General features: G+C 41.8%; 1 protein-coding gene across 1 annotated transcript in view; it reads right to left on the bottom strand.

Moving 5' to 3' along the window:
* The window catches only part of grik2 (glutamate receptor, ionotropic, kainate 2), a 161671-nt gene that overhangs the window by 40567 nt on the left and 99779 nt on the right, over positions 1 to 21325 (bottom strand). Inside the window, exons 9-12 of the mRNA XM_028978938.1 lie at positions 20498 to 20605; positions 19179 to 19292; positions 8290 to 8496; positions 5733 to 5956 (exon numbers count right to left, since the gene is read on the bottom strand). Of these exons, the coding sequence (XP_028834771.1) occupies positions 5733 to 5956; positions 8290 to 8496; positions 19179 to 19292; positions 20498 to 20605 (653 nt within the window). The remainder of the gene's footprint in view (positions 1 to 5732; positions 5957 to 8289; positions 8497 to 19178; positions 19293 to 20497; positions 20606 to 21325) is intronic.

Here is a 21325-nt window from a genome sequence, read left to right as displayed (position 1 = left end):
CATCACACACTCCCTCCTTCCACCTACACTTCTCTAGCAAAGAGATTTCCCATTTATTCATGTTAAATAAAAGTGACATTACATTAGTAAAGGTTGATTGGGCTACAATTAAGCATCATGACCTGATTTCGTTTTTGCTGCAGCAATGGAATTGGTGGAATATCTGGTGTCTTGCTTTTCTGCTGCCAGTGTAGGATGACTAATCAAAGCCTCCCGTGGGCGAACTGGGCTCATGAGAACTGAGACAGAAACACCGAAGTGCAACCACTGACAGGTCCTACCATTGGTAGGTAGAGCAGGTTTTATTCTTTTTAAAGTGGAATGTGTATGATTTAGTTTCTCTTTAATTTTCAACCGCATCAATAGAGGTCAGTCAGTCTAGAAAGGAAAACCAGAAGTAGAAGAAGTATAAGAAGACAGAGCACGATGGAGAGGGAATATTGTGCATACTGTTCTATTCACTTATTATATATAATATACTTCATCATCAAATTGGACTGAATGCAAACTTGATGCTACAATAACTCATTGTCCCCTCTTCTGAAATTGCAAGACAAGGTGACCGATTACTAGAAGCCAGCATAGATATTTTTGCAATGCAACACACAGCTCTTTGCAATAGCATAAATTGTATTCTAAAATAATTATCGAAAGTTATTATTATTGTTTTTGTTAATTTATTTAAGGGGTGGTAGTAGCCTAGTGGGTAACACACTCGCCTATGAACCAGAAGTCCCGGGTTCGAATCCCACTTACTACCATTGTGTCCCTGAGCAAGACACTTAACCCTAAATTGCTCCAGGGAGACTGTCCCTGTAACTACTGATTGTAAGTTGCTCTGGATAAGGGCGTCTGATAAATGCTTTAAATGTAAATGTATTTAATTATTTGTCCCTACAAAAATTTTGAGGTTACTGTTCTCAATGAACAAAACTAAAATATTTAATTAGTCCAAGACAGATACTGCTAAAAAAATATCTTCCATAGTTTCAAATGACTTGGATGATTTCAAATCCTTAGGCCCAAATCAAGCTGTCAGCTTCAGTCCGTTTGAAACAGATTAGTCTGGTTGTGAATTTGCAATGGCAATTTGAATTAATCTAAACTGTAACCCTGGCAAGATGTATGTGACTAGTGCCCCTGACCTTTTTCAATAGGCTTCTATGCATTTTCTGTGACCCCAAACAAACCACTGACCATGTATCGAAAAGCCAATTACTGCACACTGCGAACATGGATGAACACGGCTGTCATCTGTGTGTGGCTCAGGCCTTGCTCTATGAGGAATGGTTGGGAGGGCGCACGCAGAATGTTAAAGCCCAATCCTCCTCGCTGCTGAAGGCGACACAGTTTAACCTGGCTCTAAAGAAACCGCATGTCATCTGTTAGCTGTCAGTTTGATCCAATTACAGTGACCTTACGCTATCACAGGTCATCTGCGTTCTGGCAGAGGAAACTTTCAACAAGGTCAAAGGAAAGCAGATTATCACGGACAAACAAGGCAAAAAAGGAGAGACAGAAGGATGGATGGATGTATGGATGTATGGATGGATGGATGGATGGATGGGGAAAAAATAAACAATGGGAGCCTTTGTAACCTTTGGGTTACTAATTTAAATAGAAAATAAACAATACAACTTGATATGATGAAAATTACAAATAATAATACATAAACAGAGATTAAATATGAATGCTGTGTTTATGTTCAAGGCAAGAACTTATTTAAAAATTTCTTTAGCTTATGTGATAAATTGCATTGTGATAAACTGCATAAATTACATTTTAATTTTAAATGTAAAAGTCATTAGGTTAACTGCATCCGATAACATTTGGATATTTCATACTCTATAATAATAAAAGGTTGTCAAAATGAAATTATGTGACTTTGAAAGTTGCATTTAAAATGTGTGCAGTAAATTTTCCTCTTCCTGTCATAATCCCCATAATCAGTTCCTGCCCTTCCCAGATATTTATGCCTTGCCTTTCCTCATGTCTTGGTTTCTCGTCTGCTACGTCTACCCAGTTTGTGTGAAACACAGACCACACTTGAATTCTGATTTTGTTTACGTTTTTGGCTGCTATTATTAAACTTCTCTATATGTTTCAACTATGCTTCATTTGTTGTTCTCAATAGTGTGGCACAGTCAAATGTAGTCATTTTTTCATTCAGCATCTGGAAACATCTGTGGAGTGTAATAATAAATAAATGAAAATAAAAAAAACAGTCCTATTTCCTGAAATAATTCCTTGACTTCACTTCCAAAGCAACAGTCAGGAATTAAGGCAACACTTAGTCTCAGTTTAGTGAGGAATTACCTGTTATGGTTCTGAATCATCGAGACAAAAAGATGTGTTCAGCGAGAGCTACTTTTATCACAGTATTACCACCTCCTCATCGACTACCTCACACAACAGTCATGCTAATTTCCTGGTGACTCCCTGCTAATGCAGAACATGAATCATCATAAACCCATCAATACTTTGAAGGAATTTATTCACATTTTTTTGGAAAATCATTAATTTCTCCTGCGAGATGAAGCAAAACGGTTTCAAAAAGTTTCTGGATATTTGTATTCCAGCTATTTAGTTAAAATCCATATTTTTTACATCCTGATTACAAACTATGATTTTTTTTTGCAGTTGTCATCCTATTAAGTAAAATAAATGTAAAACAGTCAGAAAGTCTTTCTACACATTTCTACTTTGTGTGTATGGCTTGCATTAACACTTTTAGCTTATGTTTGGATTTGTGCTTGCACGATCAAAATAGAGCCCTTATGTTTAAAGTGCGATTTGCACCTTAAGCAGAATTCGTTAAAATGTCCACTTGCAAGCTTCAGTCCTGCGTCCCTTTTTGCATGATGTGTGGAAACAAAATTAGTAGTCCGTCAGTGCCTGGTCGAATTCCATGACTTTTGCGCAAAAGAGAGCCATATATATCCTATTTGGCATAAAAGCTCACTGTGACTGAAGGAGGAGCTGATCAGATTTTTAGAAGTCAAATGTTTTGGTGACTGAACTTCACTCACAATAGGTAACCACACTCTGAAGGCCTAAATCAAACACCACCTAAATGATTCTGATTTGACAAACCTTCTGTAATTATTTCAGCAATATTCACACCAAATGCCAAATTAACTACATTCTGCCTTTAACTCCTGCCAAATGACTACTAATTCTGGTTTTGTGAATCACTTGGGCACATTTGTTCTTTGAAAAGAACATGCCTTGGTGATGCAGTCTCGCTGCAATTCTACAGCCTGAGACTGCAGACTCTGTTTAATGTCACATTGATTGCATCATACTGTGTGATGACCTTGACCTGCCTATAAATCTTTGAGGGCTGGAAGGGGTTAAAAGTGAGGCTATACGAGTGAACAGAGATTTCAGAATTAGCTGTTATATCTGTGGGAAGGCAGAGGGAAACAACAGGAACAACAACAACTGGTGATATGCAATGGGAATCTGAACAGAATGTAAATATTTAAGCTTTTTTTCTGTATCCCATCCGCAAGGATGAATGCTAAACTCTGCAGGAGCTCCAGGAAAACTTTAAGGTTAAGTCACCCTGTGATCCCTTTCTCTCTCTCTCTCTCTCTCTCTCTCTCTCTCTCTCCCTCCCTCTCTCATGCATACAAACACAAATTCATCCATGCGCGCAAACACACACACAGACTTTCACTCTTTTATGCATTATCACATACTGAAAAGAAAGCCACAACAAAGCAGTTACACATGCACACATAAATAAATGTGTACAAGAACATTTACAGTGCATATACACACATCACAACATTTTACAAAGCTGTTCACAGGAGTGGTGAGGTTAGTGCCACTATGAGAAAAATGATGAGGGAATTCATCTTGGCATAGATTATTTAAAAAAAGGAACATAAATATTAAACACTTACCCAGGAAAGTCTTATCAGGATTTAACATAAAAGATAGGTGCATATTCTGAACCAACTTAGATGACAGTTGCAGCTTGTTCTCATGTTTAGTGCTCATATCGCCAGTAACATTGAAAATAAACACATGTGCATTAACCGTAAAACTCTAGGGTTGCGTTTGAATAGACACATGGTGCACCCAGAAGTTTTAGGGTTAACATGAAACATTTCTTTTGGCTTTTCTTCACCATGCTTCAAATGTCTGCCACTGGAATTCGAGCTCAGCCAGTTAAAGAATCTTATTGGCTGAGCCAGAGTCGAGGCTGTAGTAAAATGCTGCATGTTTGTGACCTCATATCAAATGAATTCTGTAATAATGCAACAAGAGAAGCTTTTTCTGTTGTTTTTGCTGACAACCATATCTTTTTAATATGCTTCATTACTCAGTGTAAGACTTGTTTGATGTGATTTTTAATGTGATGTGAATTAAATAACTAGTTGGTCATTAGTTTCCTGATATTGTCATGAAAGGGAGACTAATGGAAAAACTAAGGTTTAATAAAATCAAAAAAGATAATGGAATGGGGAAGGGTCCCCGGAACTAGAATAAATGAGAACAGGCTATAAACAGCCTGGTGCAGCTCATGTCAAAACCAGGACTCATATCAATACAACAAGGCTGAAATCAGATATAAATTAAGCCCAACACAAGGCTGTGGGCCATTTATCAAAGAAATATGCACCTTCAGTCCATCAGTTGTGCCTCACAATGCCCCTTTTAATAAGAGGTTAAATGCATGGACTGTATTTACACAATAGACATGACGCCTTCATATTGGCCCACATCTGCTATCAACTCAATCTGAAGCCCATAGAAGTGAACTTGTTAACCAAGTACACAAGGGGCAGTGGTGGTCCAGCAGTTAAGGAAGCAGCCCATAATCAGAATCAGCAGAATGCTGCTCTGCAGTATATCATAAAAACAATCACTTCACTTTCACTTCACAAACAGTTGATTGTTGCTGAACTGGACTGATGAACTGGACTATTTATGGTGTATAGCTGTGCATGTTGACAGACTGCCTTCTGCTAATGAACTGATGGGTAAGAAAAGAACTGTGTTAAGCTGCCTTTGGCCCAGGTCTGGGTTGCAGTCAATCACTACAGCACTGGAGCGTCCCCTTTTCCTAGACGCCTAATTAATATTGATCCAGTGTAATTACACGCTAACCTGACCTCTGACCTCTCGTAGCACTGCACCTGTGAAACACACACCGGATGCTTTCTACACAAGCACAGACACATATGGACATTCATATTGGGTCATGGGAGGAGGGAGCTGATCATTTGAAGCAGGGTGAAGAGAAAGCTGAGAAGAAAAGACGAGGCAAACTACAGACACTGGGGACAGCGAGGAGGTGGGAGAGGGGTAGAAGGTAACGCCATACTGTCTCCCACTCCCACTCACAGACACATACACACACAGACTCTCTCACACACGCCTTTACCCAAACAGAGCCTCTGCCACACTTTAAAGGCCTGATTTAACTTCTCTGCTCATAAGGTCTGTGGTACTGCACATTATCTCCTGAGCAGCAGGCGGAGTGGAGATGGGCAGTGGTGTGGAAAAGGAAGCACCGGAATTGCTAAGCATCCCTTTTTTTCCAGGCTGCGACACTTATCCCCCTACCAGGGCTAGGGAGGGGGCTGTTTAATCTCGGAGTTAGAACTTTATTTGTGTCAGTAAGAGAAAACAAGGGTTAGGCACGGTGTTACAGTCATGAGAGCGAAAGCCAGCTAGACGCAAGTGCCTAGGGTGACTGGAGTGTTGGGACATGTTACCTGGCAATGACAAACAGCACACAACTGACACCCAAGTAAGCCAGCAGAATATACATCCAGATATCAGGAGACAGGGGGTTGAGGAAGGAGAAGACGCCGGGGTTGGTCCCATTGGGTTTGCGGTACAGAATACTTATCCCCAGGGTCATGAAGGGCTTGGAGAAGTCGATGACCTTTTCTCGAACGTAGGTGATCGCCAGGGGAGCCACTGCCAGGTCAGCTTTCTGTCAGAACAAGAAATCACAGAGTGGAGGAGCCACATGCTGTAAGTCAGCAGAGGACGAGCATTTAGAGGCAATCAAATTAAGAAAACAGGGCCTTTTACACTACACAGCCTGTCCTAAAGCACTTAAGAGGAAATTTAGAGCTTCTCTCTCTCTCTCTCTCTCTCTCTCTCTCATTCCATCCAATATCCTCCTGTTCCTCATGAGCTTGATTTAGAAGGTACTGTTTCAGCAGCTCATTCAGGACAGTGATGTTTTTAATGAAATATGGACAGTTCCAGAGGAGATTGTCCACAGAGGACAGGGGAGCCACTATACCAGAGGCTCCACACCGTCATGTGGAAGATGGACGAGTGTAATGAATGCATATGTCCTGGGTCAAGGAGGTTTATGGAAGGATCAGGTCATAGACAGTCATTTTTAGTTTTATGATGATGAGCATTTCCACGCTATTTATCTATAGTATTATTTATTTTCAATTTGTGTATGTTTGTCATTTTTCACTTTATTGCTTGTTTGCAGTAAGTCAAACTTTAATGACGGAAATAAATGAGTGAACCATTCTTATCTGACCTTCTTAGGGTCCATGTTTCGATGTGATGTATGTCCCAGACTCCTGATCTTAAAGGAGAACGGCAAGGTCAGCTTGATCATTTTTCACTGAAACATCAGATTTGCCCGCAATGGTCTGCAGTTCATCAAGCAAAATGGGATGAGTTTCAGCTGCCATAATAAAACCCCTCCACATCTCAGTCTTGATGTGCATTCATTATTGTGTTATTGTCACCTGTGCGTTATTCATATTCCTCCCCTGCAGCCAGGCATTAGGACTACATGCCGCAATCGGCCTGTCTTTGAGCTGTGGCAAGGAGAGATGACATCTGATTCTTTATTGTCTCCCTCTCTTCCTCTCTGACAGGGCGTTTTTATCTCTGGCAGCAGCAGTTGAAATGTGCTGTTTCCTCTTTGCAAACTGCAACTTCAAACTCCTGTGAAAGGTTGTCTAGGCCGATTACAGTCTGTCGTCCAACGCCCTTCAGAGAGATGGAAAAGGTACGGGACCAAGTCTAATTGCCGGCACTCAGTCCTTAGACCGGAGTGGCAAGTGGAGGTGTGTGTGCGATGTTGTGGAAGATGCCGGTGGCCAGTGTTGGCTGTGATGAGGTCAGTTATTAAATATTGAGTGAGCAGAGGCTGTTGTTTTTCTGCCTTTTCAATCAGGACTTTTTAATTTATCATACTTAACAAGGTGCTAGGGGTGTGTGTGAGAGTGGGAGTGTTTTAATAACCTCTAAAGGGGAAAGGACTCATGTTAGAGCCTTCACGATTCGTCCACTCCCTAGCTCTAACATGGGATGACCTTATTTATTTCACACCTCCATTGCACACACAAACACACACACATATAATTGATTTATTAAAAGTCTTCAAAAATGCAGTGTTGGTTTTCCAGCTAACTGAGGACAACACAGAAATGTTCTGTTTCATTCAAGTTCGGTAAGTTCCTGTTTAAGGTAAAAACAAGAAGCACTGAAAGCAGCATAGTTTATTATACGTGAGAAAGGATTTGAAAATGTATTAAGTGCAGTGTATCTAAAGGTAACCAAAGCCTGGTAAAGTTCATTATTGATTCAAATTCATAAAATGGCTTCCATCTGCATTGTACGCAGAATGTTTTTTTTACACGTTCCAGCAGCAGGATAAGGGATATTCCCCTTATTCAACAGAGGAAGGACTCACGCATATTGGGAGAAGATTGGATAGAAAAACCAAATCTGTCATATTACCTCATCAGAGGTGTCTGGAGATCATATTTAGGTCAGTCACTGATTAAAGCATTCAGACCCTGCTGAGAGAACCCTTCAACCAATTAATGAAAGAATTGGGGCACTGGAGTGGAAACTGAAATGCACTCTGATAAAACATAAAATATATGCACAATAAACCACATTTTTTCACCATGAAATGTAAACAATGTACATGAATTGCATGAAAACACAATGGGTAAAATGAATATTAGCTTTATTACCATCTACCCCCTGCCCAGTCATTGTTTTACTTTGTTTTACATTGCCATACATTGTTCATTTTCATGCCTTGTAAATTGCAGCTCCAGATGATGCTCCAATTTGCTCCAGATGATGCTATTTTAATTGTTTTTCAACACCAGACTGTTAATGAGGGTATAAAAGTGCCAAATGCAACCTGTGACAGAAGACAGGAAGTTTTTCATAACACATTTTTTTAATTAATTTTGCTAATTCTATTCATTAGAAGTCATTCTACCCCCATATTTTAATGACTCTCCCCTGGAGATGTAAAAAGTGACTCACGTGGTCCATGAGCTCCCTGACGAGGCCATTCCACTGGCCAGTTGTCTCATCCTGGGCTCCATATCTCCCATCCTCCACCAGCTTGACCTCATAGGTAAAGCCCAGAATGGCAGACAGCTCCCGCAGCAGGTCAATGCAGTAGCCCTCAAAACGGTCATTTCCATACAGGGGCTTGTCAGACTTCTTGAACATCACATATGGCTCCTCCTGCCAAGGGAAAACAGGAAGAAGGAGGAAGAGAGAGAAGAAGTAATGACTGCTCTGATAAAACTGTGATCTCCAACATGTCAGCATGATCTAACAGACATGTTCATGTGTGTGTGTGTGCATTCTTAAAAGATAAACTCACCCAATTTGAAGGGTGTGTCTGTGTGAGACACACTGATGGGCAAGTGCATGAATGTAATAATAAATAATAGCTACAATACGGGAGCCTGGTCACCCGCATCCCCAGACTCTCTGCCCACTGTTGCTCTCACCAGCAAATGCTTTGTAAATATGATGAAGTGATAGGCTGTCAGCTTAGCACAAGGGCCAGTTGATTTGCTTTGTTGGTGACTAGCAGCTGGGAGGATTGTACATCCCTGTCGCACCCCCACACGGTCCTCACGATCATTACCAGCAGTAGTTCAGTACAGTTGAGGGTATTGTTGTGCAGTAGCCCGCAGCTCTGGGTCGTGGCTTGTATTTCTGCGTGCTGTGGCATTTGTCTTCTGCTCGGAAAGGAGCTCTTGTCCAACCATTGCTAACAGATAAGCCATGCTCATCACAGGATGGCATGGAAACCACAGCTGAAATGAGTGTGTGTGCTGGATTTTAAGCATGGTGCTGTGTGTGTGTGCGTGTGTTTAAGGAGTATAGACCTCCGGTCTATAGTACCCATCCTTTCCATATGATTTGCTGCTTCTAAATTTGTTCCCATGGTTGTTAAAGTGTTTTGCATTTTGTTTGTTTCATTGAACATTAGTTCATAAATAAAATGTTCATTTGATTGGCAATACTCTGCCACCTTTGTGAGGTGATGCGTTTTAATTATTGTGAAAGAGATGCTGAGGATGTGAAATGGGGGCAAGCAGCTGGCGATTATATTTAAACCCGCACATTTTCTTTCCCTTTTAGTCTAGCGCTCGTGGTTGAGCTTTTTAACATGGGGTCACAGGGTCATGGTTGTATAGAAATGCCGCAGTAAAGACACTGACTTTGTGACTGTCATTTATCTAAATGCACCACACAGCCTAACAATTAAGTCAGGCCTATAAGTCAATATAGACGGGAAGGAATCGGGAATGGGAGCTATTTGGCTCATTTTGGGCAAAGCCAAAGGAGGGTTCAGGAAAAAATGTTGTGAACCACTGGCCTAGAACCACCAGTCCCACTGAGTACCACTGAGGTCCCCTTGAGCAAGGTATCGTCCCCACTCAATGCTCCCCGGGTGGCTGTCATGGCTGCCCACTGCTCACTAAGGGTGATGGTTAAATACAGAGGACACATTTTGTTGTTTCACCATGTGCGGTGCTGCACCACAAGGTGCTGCAGCATCACTTCACTTTCACTTCTCCTCGCATTCGACCCCCAGACTAATTGGTGCTGCTTTGCTCCCTGTTCCAGTTTATAGTATTTTTCAGAACAGCGTTCCCACAAAACATCTAATTCAATCTTTTCAAGGCTTAAGGGTCTCTGACTGAGCCACCATTTGACCAGCCCCGACTGGGCTCTTCATGAAAGTCTTTGTCTCTGTCTCTCAGTTCTGCTTTGTTTTAGAAGAGAGGGAGGGGGAGAGAGACAGACAGACAGACAGAGGAATAGGAGGCAAGGAGATACTGCCAGAATTGCTGGTGGACAGCTGTGGTTATGAGCTTGGCTTTGCTCACTCCCTGGGGTCTCTTTGCTTTAATATGGTGCTGATATGACTTCTGTTGTCCCACTGCCTTCCTGAATAACCTGCTGAGTCTGAAGACTGGCTGTGTTGTATGCATGTGTGGATCACCATGGCAACGTGCCACAGTGCGCAGGCTGCAGTGTTTGGACACAGTCTGGAGGTTTATAAACATCCGTTGCATGGAAAAGTACAGTGTGGCGAGCAGGTGCCCTGTGAAGATGATAATATCTTCATCTCTTTCTGGCTGTTGAGAGATGAAAGCCTTTTCCTTTTTGACTCTTACTTTTGATGCAGCAGTGGAGATATAAAAGTTTGATGAAGATGAGATGCCTGTGTCGATACCAGAGTTAGAATAATAAGTAGCTTATAATATTCACATCAAGTGCATGCCACGTTGAAAGAACAATAAGATCTAATGGTGCCCATGTGGTCAGAATTTCAACAGCGCCACCCGGTGCTTCAGAAAGAAGTCAAGCACCACAGAGGATCAATAAAATAATAACAGATGATATTTTATGAGATTATTCTCTCTTGTGATATCTCTGCTCTGCTGTGAGAACCAGAAAGTAATGAGAATGAAAAGTAGTATGGAGACAGACATGATGGAAAAGATGAGTGAAGGAAAGAGGCACAGCAGACTCCATATGATCTCCATCTCTTTGCAGCATTTGTTTGACAGGATTCCAAAGAAGCTGTGGCTTTTGACTTATTGTGCTTTTATTAACCAGTTATCTCCATGCAAAGTTTGTACAAATAGTGGTCAAATTGACCTTGTAAGATTTAAAGAGCCAGAAACAGCGCAAAATTTGGTAGAGCTGCTAGAAAACATGGTGAAAAAATATAAAAATCCCTTGAAGTGCTTAGAGCCATGTAGAGCTGCCATATGTGATCGGCACCAGACAGATGGGAGGTTCAGATGTCAGAAGTGTGAAAGTCTTTACTGAGCCTAAATACTCTAGTCCACATCTGTTAAACAAACAAACAAATAAATACATAAATGAAGCCAGTATGTCAGTAGTGATGGGTGTATATAATTGCTCCTTTTAGACTGCATTGCTTTACTGACATTAAGGCCAATGTACAGATTCATCAGTCACCTTGATGCACCATTGATTCAAAATGAGTGTTTTGACAGCAGCTGAGTATAAAACTGTCTTTTTTATTATGTGATATTGTAGTTCCAGTGGAGCAGACAAGCCATCATAACACCTGTCTTCAGTCACAGCACAGGGTTAGTCAACCCATTAGCCAATGACAAACTACAGACCTCTGTCAACTGTGGGGCACTGCAATTACAGCTACAAGGCTTATTAACATATAAAGGACATATTACAAATGAGTAGCACCTGAATGTCTATGCACGGCATCATTAGCTCATCAGCCCTCCTGATGGCCGCCCTGCTGTACATAGCCAGTTTGTCACATCACAAATAAGCCATACCTGTACTGCATACATAAAGCTTAGGTTTAATGCATAATCATCACTTTGGGTATATAGATTTTAAGGATGCTGGATCTTCTACACTACACTTCTTATACTTAAAGCCTACAAGTTGCAGGACTAGTGGCTAGAAAGCTAACAATAGTGTTACATTTACAAGGGTGTATATAACATGGGGGGTCACGGGTACCAGGGAAGGAGTGATGTAACAAAGCTTCAGTGTATGCAAGGGGTGGGGTTGGGAGGCGGGGAGAGTTGGGGAGTACAGGTTGAACAGCAAAGCGGCCACAATTAACCACTTCTAAAGAATATTTTCTAATACAATCAGGCCTTTCATTGTCTGAAACCATCATCAGCTCAGCTCAAAAAAACAGACTGGCTGCACCTGGATACACACCTGGGCCCAATCAGGACTGCGGTTAAAAGGCACTGTGGAGCAGCCCATCATCGGCTGCGACATTTTTGTGAACCCTGCAACTGTTGTGTTAAATTGTTTTCAGTTCTGGCAATCGCCACACACCTCCAGGTTTTGTTACCCCTGCTTTTGGCCCTCGCTGCGTTTTGATTTGTATTGTAAGTAAATCATTGTTTCCAGTATGTCCCACCTCTGCGCTTCCTTCCCCAGTCAGTACGTGGACGTGACAGAATGTCGCAGCTTAAATCAAAAGCACAGAGGTAAAAGGCAGAGGAGGACCATGCAGACCATGCAGTGAGAGGGGCTGCATGTGCCTAGAATGCAACACCCAGGGATGAAGCAATTGGTCACCGGATGGACCGTGACCGCCTCTCTGCACGGTGCAGATAGGAGAGCTGGTCGCACTAACAGCAGGGACGTGCAGTGAGAGGGGCTGCATGTGCCTTGAATGCTCCACCCAGGAGTGCAGTAAACGGTCGCCGGATGGTCTGGGACCGGTCGCACTGCCAGCAGAATGCACCAACTGGTGGTGCAGTAAACAGTTGCTGGAGGGCGCTGGACCTCTGGTCGCACTGCCAGCCGGGACGTGCATCAAGAGGGGCTACATGTGCCTAGAATGCACCACCCAGGGGTGCAGTATGCAGTCGGCGGAGGGCCCGTGACCGCCTCCCTGCACGGGGCAGGGAACGACGCAAGACGCGCCAGAGGGGATGTGCAGAGTCAGCCCTGACTTTTATGTGCAGGTTGGAGGGACCAAGGCCACCATGTGGGAACCACTTCTGGGAGCCAGTCAGAGGGTCCCCCAGTGGGAGGACACAGCAGTGCAGGAGCCCTGTAGTTACCGCCGCCCGCCCCACCTCCTCCACTGATGGTATTGCTGGGGCTCTGGAGACGTCGACCATGAAGGGGGGGCTCTGTCAGGATTGGCTGCACCTGGAGACACACCTGGGCCCAATCAGGACTGCGGTTAATAAGCACTGTGGAGCAGCCCATGGTCGGCTGTGACATTTTTGTGAACCCTGCAAGTGTTGTGTTGAGTTGTTTTCAGTTCTGGCAATCACCACATGCCTGCGGGGTTTTTTTTCGTTCTCCTGTTCTGATTGTCATTGTGAACCAGCACAGCATGGTGACACAATGAAATGTGTCCTCTGCATTTAAGCATTGGTGAGCAATGGGTAGCAATGAAAGGCTCACAGGGAGCAGTGTGTGGGGATGGTACTTTGCGCAGCGGCACTTCAGGGGTACATCAGTGGCACCTTGGTGGTTTAGGATTCAAACCCACAACCTTCCAATTATGGCTCCACTCCCTTACCTGCTAGGCAAACCAAGCCTTCAACAAGTCATTAATGCAACATTATTAATATATTTATTGATTGAAATTATGTGATTATATTGGATGGGTTATGTTGGTGGGATTTTTGCTGGAGTCATAGCAAATTATACCAATGCACATATCAAATTAATCAGTTTTATTTGCAGCATTATAATGTCATCTGTCTCATTTATCCAATGCACTATTACAGGCTTATCATAGAACCTGTTATTAGCATAATGTTTAATAAGTCTGTGTGAGGATATACCTCACTAAAAATTGCATTGAAAAGGTGTTAGGGGTCCAGCAAAGCCCCCACACCGACAATAGGGACATTCAAGAGCAGGACCTGCACATTGCACATCACGTTGTAAGTCGCTCTGGATAAGGGCGTCTGCCAAATGCCGTAAATGTAAATGTAAATGTAAATGCTTGAAGGCACCGAGGTCCGTGACTGTGTCCCTTTATGACGCAGGGACTAGTGCTGGGGCATCCAGCAGAGGCATGCAAGGGCATGGCCTGACACGTCTTAGAGACTTTGAACAAGAAAACATGACTTTCAGGCACTGATTTGTAAAAGGTTATATGACCAGACTTGCGTTTTTTTAATTGTGACCTTCATAAAACAATACACTTCTAATTGATAAATGAGAAAGCATTTTCCCTTTGTATAGCCAAGTTTGTATTCTGTTTCTGCATTGCAGACTCAAAATAAAAAAAGGGGGGGAAACTATGTTAATGAACATAGCATTAAAGACTGAATGCATAACTCATAGCACTTCTGTCTTACAGCAAGAGCTCTTTGATGGAGGACCCGAATCTTGATTATGCAAACATGGCTTTTCAAACTGAAATCTAATACTTCCTCACACCACAACATCTTCTGGATGAGCTGATAGAATTGCTACTGCCTGATAAATGCTGTTGTCTTCTGTCAGGCTAGAAGCATATTTTACAAAAGTATTGATGATGATTATTTTAAGTGTTGCAACACTCTCCCACGAGAGATCATGGATAGACAGCAATAAATAAAGTAAATATTTATTTTACTCTGGCCTTAGGACCAGTTTTCCATTTAGACAGCATCTGGCAGGAAAAAAAGGCCTTATATCAGTGTCTGTGGCAAAAATGCATACAGAATAGGCATGAGATAAGATATTACTAAATAAGGTAATTATTTAACAGACTAGTTCATCAGCACTAGAAACCGGCTTAGACATTAGAATTCATCAGCGCTGAAACAGATCAACTGGGACAGAGGGTACTGAGCATGTCTGTGATAAGTTTAACAAATGCACAGGCCTTTGAACATCGATGTAGCCTTCAGATTTCAATCATACTGAAAGAGATGTTCCGATATCAGAGTGCCAAATTCGTTCATAGCAAGTCCCACACAAAATAAAAGCAACAGAATATGCAGAGTAATCCAAGCTCTTCTTAAACCAATTAAAAGATGGATTTTATGTCTGTGATAATAAATGGCGCTGCATTGTTGGAGCCATTTTTACTTGTTTTATTTATATATTTTTTGGTTTATTGATTTGCTTTGGAGGAAGCAGTATTTTAACCAAAGTATAAATAAACAAATAAATAATCCCCTGTACAAGTGAAAAGAGTTGGGAGTCCAAAGCTTATTATAAACTCATGCAGAATTATCAATTCTGCATGAAAAAAGCTTGAGTTTTTAGGTCATTTCAGTTATTACAGCACATTATTACTCACTCACTCAATATCCATAACTACTATACCCTCACCAGGACCAGGGCAATGTGTTGGCCTAACAGGTAAGGAAACAGACCCGTAATCAGAAGGTGCCAAAGTGCATATTTAAGGTGCCACTGAGAAAGGTACCGTCCCCACACACAATTTGAAGAGTCTTGAATTCCCTGATAAAGGTGGAATTCTCTAATAATATAGCAACAAGCGGGACTTTTTATTTGTATTTATTTTTCCAGCCAATGCAGATTTAAAATAGGTCAATGCAAATTTGCAAATATCACTTCAAGCTCCTCTCACTATACTTACATGTCTTTGCGTTACAATATCTGATCATTGTTGTCATTTGTTTTTCTGATTTAGTTTAACTGTACAATGGACACTGTTTTTCTACATGTACAATCTGTATGCAACCTTTTTGACTTCATCAGACTCCAGACAGAAAACCCAAACAAGTGTTTAAAGCCTTTGATTAAGTTGAATATTCTCTGTATGCTGCTGTGTTTGATCTCCATAAAGAAGGCAGGTTTCCCTGCAAGTGTGATTTCAGACACCTGAAGATCGTAAAGGACACAGAACCACCACCATCGACTACATTTGTATTCCCAACTGACCAGGAAGGAGCAGGACAAACAAGCAGATGCACAATCATGAACAAACTGTGATCCCCATCCACCCTGAATTATCAGTGTCGAAGGGGATCAAGCAGCCCTCTGTAAGATGGGACATTCTGCAGGGCCACAATGTTTCTGCAGCTTTGTTTTGCGTAGAGGTTCATCACCTCTTTGTTCTCCATACCTTTGTCAAACAGCCTTCCCCTGAGCAAGAGATGTGAAAGGCCAACCATTTGGTCCTCTACTTGTGTCTTTGTTTGACTGCGGCAACACCCCCAAGCAAGAGACGACAGGGTCGTGACAGGGCAGAAACAACAAATTCTGATTGTTCTGTGGCAACTTCCTGGGAGTCAAATGTATAAAAGGAATTTTCTTGTGGTCTCTGGGTTTCTGTTTCCTTTCCATTGGGAACTGGGCTTTTCAGTTCCTGAGTCATTTCTTCTTTCTCCTGGCTTTTTCCTCTCTCTTTCTCTATCATCTCTCCTTTCTTTTATTTTTGGGCTTCTCTGTAACACTGGTACCCTTTTTACATACAGTATTTACATGTAACTGCAATAATTATTTACTGGTGTTAATAAATTAGAAACTGTTCATCCCTTTAACCTCTATTGTGCCATGCCTCTTTCTGGTAGGTAACATCAGATTGGAGTGGTTTTAATACAGGGCTTTTTTGTGTAGAAAGAGAGTTTTTATACTATTCTCCACAGTTTTACTGATGCATAGTGGTTGCAGTGCAATTGCCAAATAGTACGCTGTAGTGGTTTACTATCTAGACGCCTGTGTGCTGAGTGGGAGATGACAGGCCTGTCGGAGGGGAGGAAGTTTCGAGTTGAGTCATGCTCAGTCACATCATAAAGTTTAACTGCATTCCATTACACATGCCTCTCCTCCTGCTTTTATGTACAGAAAGCATAATATTCCTTGTCCCCAGATCATTTTGTTTATTTATCTTTATCTGCACGCCCTTCAGTTTGATAGACCATTAAAAACTTAATTTTTCACTACAGCCTCACAACTGTGCTGAAGACAATGCAAAGGCATTAAAGTTGCATGTAAAGGCAGTTCTCCTACTCTTTCATGTTTTTCTCTCTCCCACTCTTGGTGCTTTTTTTATTTCTCCCCTCTATGTGACACCTTTGATCCTCCAGCCCGTAACTGCGGTCAGGATTTGTACTGCTTAATTCATTTTGATCAATGACTGAGAGATTGTGCGTGGCGAGTAAATAAACTCAGCATATGGAATTCTGTTTTAATTTATCTTTCCTCGTGTCTGGAATGCTTTTATCGACAAGGACCAGTGCCTCCTGCTGGGACGAAAGGAAGAGATGAAGGTGTATCTTATTTCCCATCATGCACTGCTCCTGTGAAATCACTATCATGCCCCTCTCATGTCAAGACGACTGAGAGGGAGAAATCCAATGGAAAGATCATCCACCAGCTCGCTGCAGACTCCATCATTTCTACAGACATGAGCTCCCTACAAGAGCCTCTCTTATGGCAGTTATCACCAGGCATTACATCAACAGCCAGGCAGTGATGGCTCTTGAACCCGGCAACCATCCGAGCAGCACCATGATCCACTCATCCATTAACTGATGTAACCGGATGGAAATTCTTTATGCCTGACTACTAAACCATCTGAATCATTCAACTCCACTGACTCCACTGGCAGAGGACACTGTTTGCGTGTGTGTGTGTGTGTGTGTGTGTATGCATTCAACGTTCCCCATGTCACATTTAAGCACAGACCAATAGGGATGAAACCAAATGGAAACGCTAATGATAGCAAAGTGCATCAGTCAAAAGTAACAAACACAGTCATCAGAGGCACTGCTGCCTTTTCTCCACAAGCTTAAAGACATCTGTGTACTCACCATGACTCACTGCAGACACGGCAATTACAGCCGTGCAGATCTTAACTAATAACAGCAATTCAATTCCCTGCTATGCAACAACGGCAGCTTTCAATCCGCTACATATTGTTATTTTTATGCTGCAATCCTTAATAATAGGATCATAAATTGCTTTAATTTCTCTATTCCTGTACCTTCCAATTTAGTGCATGTGACTCACCCCATGTTGTATAGATCAGGATACTACGGAAAAGATTTTCTGTCACAACGGTTACACAATCTGCTTCACACACAGGGTATATTCACAAACTATTCTTGGAAGCAAATGGAGCCATCTATCCACACATCCTGTAAATGCATGTAAAATAATTTAGTGCCACTAAATTAGTTAGTTAACATAAACTGCTGCATACATTTTTTCTGCCATCTGCACCAATTTGTACAAATGCCGGCCAGGCTGTGGGTTTTCTCCAGTAGAATGTTTTCACATGTTCCCAGATTCAGCACCACTCACTAATGAATCAACCTGCTTATTAGAGAAAAAAAATGAACAAAATCTGATTAATCAATATATTAGCCTGGCTCGCAACCAATTTATTGAGTTTGTCTCCATGAGAGTGAACCCTGCATACCTCGCATGCATTTCAAAAGCACATTGTGCAGAATACAAATGGGACGGTGTGCCTCCACTCCACCACTAAATGTCTGTGCTGGATTCATTTCTAAGCTGCCACTTCAAAATGCCTGAGCTGTAATTGATGGGACACAGTCTGCGGCTCTCGTAAGCTGTGGTCTGCTGTCCACTCACAGCAGCCGGGTAAGCTAGCATCTCTTCCTCTGTCGCCAATCAATACTTCCCACCAATAATAATGAATAGTGCATAGGAATTAAGAATGAGCTGTGTTTTCCCAGTTCTATGACCACTTCAACTGGTCAGTCCATTAGTCCCTTGAAACAGCCCTGAAGTAATGTATTTGGCATTGCACCATGCTCAGCCCCAGTGAAGACAAGTCATACATTTTAACCCAACTGGTACATGATGTCTAATTAACAGGAGTAAGCACTTGATTACAGCATGATGATATGGCCTGCACTGTAAGATGAAACCAGTTTTAATGCATTTTGATGTTTGATTCTACATTTTCAGCAAGACAATGGCTTCATCTATAGTGCAAACTGTTTTCATGAGAAAACGTTCATATGAGCATATTTTAATACAATGCTGCTTCATTTAGCATAATGAGACAATTTTCATTACTTTAGCTCAGTCCAGGTCCTTGATCTTTTGATTGGATTAAAAAACATAAAGAATGAATATTCAGTAGCAAACAACATTACTTCATACACAGCTCTGTAAAAAATGGCATTTTATTTTTCATTCCTCAATGTATGCACGTGGTTGTGCCTGTGTAAAACCGTTAAATCAGTATGAAATAGGAGGGTTAAGCCTGCAGAGATTGTTCTCAATCATTCCCTTGTTAGGTTGAGCTGATGGTCTAATCATCGACTCATCATGTTGAAGAAGGAAATCAGCACATAGTGTACATGGAACAAAAAAAAAACCCTTTATATTTTCTTACAGTTGTCTCTTCTTTATATGCAACCTGGGAGGTTTCTTTTCATTCATTCAAATCACAGATTAATAGACACGACACTTACCAGGATGGTGGAGACTATGAGGGATCGGTTGGCTAAGGAGTCTGAGACGTTTATGTTCTTTCCTTTCTGGTTCTCGGTCATGTTAAGACCACTAAGAGGGTCCCAAGTCCCAATCTGCAGCAGAAGAAACATCAGTTAATACCCACCAGTGTTTAGTTAACCTTTGACTCACTGAGGGACACCAACAACCAAAACCAAATTCCCTGGTGATGGTCATTTCACTCAGTTTTACAATATGACGCTTCATTTCACATTTACAGACAGACTGGCTTTGTCTGTAAATGTGATGATATTTATGATGATCTATTTGAGATGGATGCACAGAAATTTAAAATGTTACTTTTTACTTGATAAAATGTCATAAAATGCCAACCGGGTCATGAACAGCATGAACAGTGTCATAGGGTGGTAGTAGCCTAGTGGGTAACACACTCGCCTATGAACCAGACGACCCAGGTTCAAATCCCGCTTACTACCATTATGTCCCTGAGCAAGACACTTAACCCTAAGTTGCTCCAGGGGGACTGTCCCTGTAACTACTGATTGTAAGTCGCTCTGGATAAGGGCGTCTGATAAATGCTGTAAATGTAAATGTAATGCTGACACATCTGCATTTTTTTCACCCTTAATAAAACCATTCTGATTTTACTTTGTCAGAAATTAGACATGTCAGGTCACAGCAGCACTGAAAACCCTTTTGTCAGTGTGGACATGTGCCACTTACAATTACCAGGGGCCTTAATATTCCTTTTCATACAGAAGTGGTGTTGACCCTTGAACATCTCTGATTTATTATAAGTTAGAAAGCTGTTGAAGGTGGACGGGTGGGTGAGGAACTGGTTTGAAAAACAATGAGTTCCCCAAGCCTCTTCTCCCGGTGTCCACCCCACCTGACACAATTACTCAGGGACCCTCGGCCGTGGTCCACGGCTGTGAAGAGGCAACCCCCGAGACAGCCTCTCAGTGGCAGCTTGAAGAAAAAGAAACACAGACGAGTGGCACAGATGCCTTTAGAAGATGCCTAAGCTGGGGTTTGTAATTGCAAATCAACTCAGGTTAATTCAGGTTTCATGAAATTGGAGGGCCTCTGAAGAGGTTTTTTATTAATAGACTAAATTATTCATGGAGGTGCAGACACACACAGGCAGCCAGAGAGACGGGAGGTCACACAGAAAAAATCCAGTGAGTGTGTGTGTGTTTGTGTGAGTCTTTAAGTGACTTTTTTTGTCTGTGAACATTTTCATAGTTGAAAAAAACATAAATTCTACCAATACTTTACATCGTGCATACACACAAACATGCACACACACAAGCAGGACCTTCTCAAGGCCTTCTTCTTTCAGGCTGATCACGTCCAGGTCAAAGTCTGTCCTCAAGCCGTTGGTTTTGTTGAAGTTTATTCTCCCAGTCAACCCATCCCAGTGGGCCTGAAAAGATGAGCAGCAAACATTCATCATAACCAGGGAGCGCAAGGCGAGGAGATATTAATCCATTCCTGGTAACGCAGAGGAATTCATTATTCATTACAGCTAAAGAGTTCACTTTCAAGTGGGTCACATAAGAGGCACACAATACACACATGCTCACACACAGACACACACAATAAAATTGTGCTGAGGTGGTTGGTGCACTGTAGTTTCCCTTCACACCCCCTCTCTGTTAATAACTCAGGTTTTCATCATGCCTGTCAAACAGTGCGACCCTCTCACTGTGCGTTTATGAAAGTAGCTAAATTAGTAACAGTATAGTTCTGCCAGTTTACTGTGTGCTACAAGCGCAGCTTCGTAGATCATAAGGAAATCATCTGCTGCAGAATTTTGGTCCCTCTACGATCCTTTTAGAGAATTATTTTGGATAATGTATTCTGTAATCTATCACCTGACCCTTTTTACTTTGAATAATTTAATGGATTAAGGGAATTGAATAATTTTTCTCCAGATGTATTCTTGGGGTTTTAAATTGCTAAACTGATCTGACAGCCCAACTTTTGCTTACCTGCCAATACCAGTGGAATTCAACACTGCCCAATCTGGCAACACGGCCCTGACGTTCTCTCAACTTTTCATATGATCTGCACGATTTACTCCTCAGCAAATCAACAAGGAGAGAATACTGCACTGACATTGCCTGAGTTTGTGAAGTCAGTG

Source organism: Denticeps clupeoides, chromosome 5 (assembly GCF_900700375.1).
Source record: "Denticeps clupeoides chromosome 5, fDenClu1.1, whole genome shotgun sequence".
Classification (NCBI taxonomy): domain Eukaryota; kingdom Metazoa; phylum Chordata; class Actinopteri; order Clupeiformes; family Denticipitidae; genus Denticeps; species Denticeps clupeoides.
Note: the sequence above shows the minus strand (reverse complement) of the source record. Positions and strands in the feature narration are given on the sequence as shown.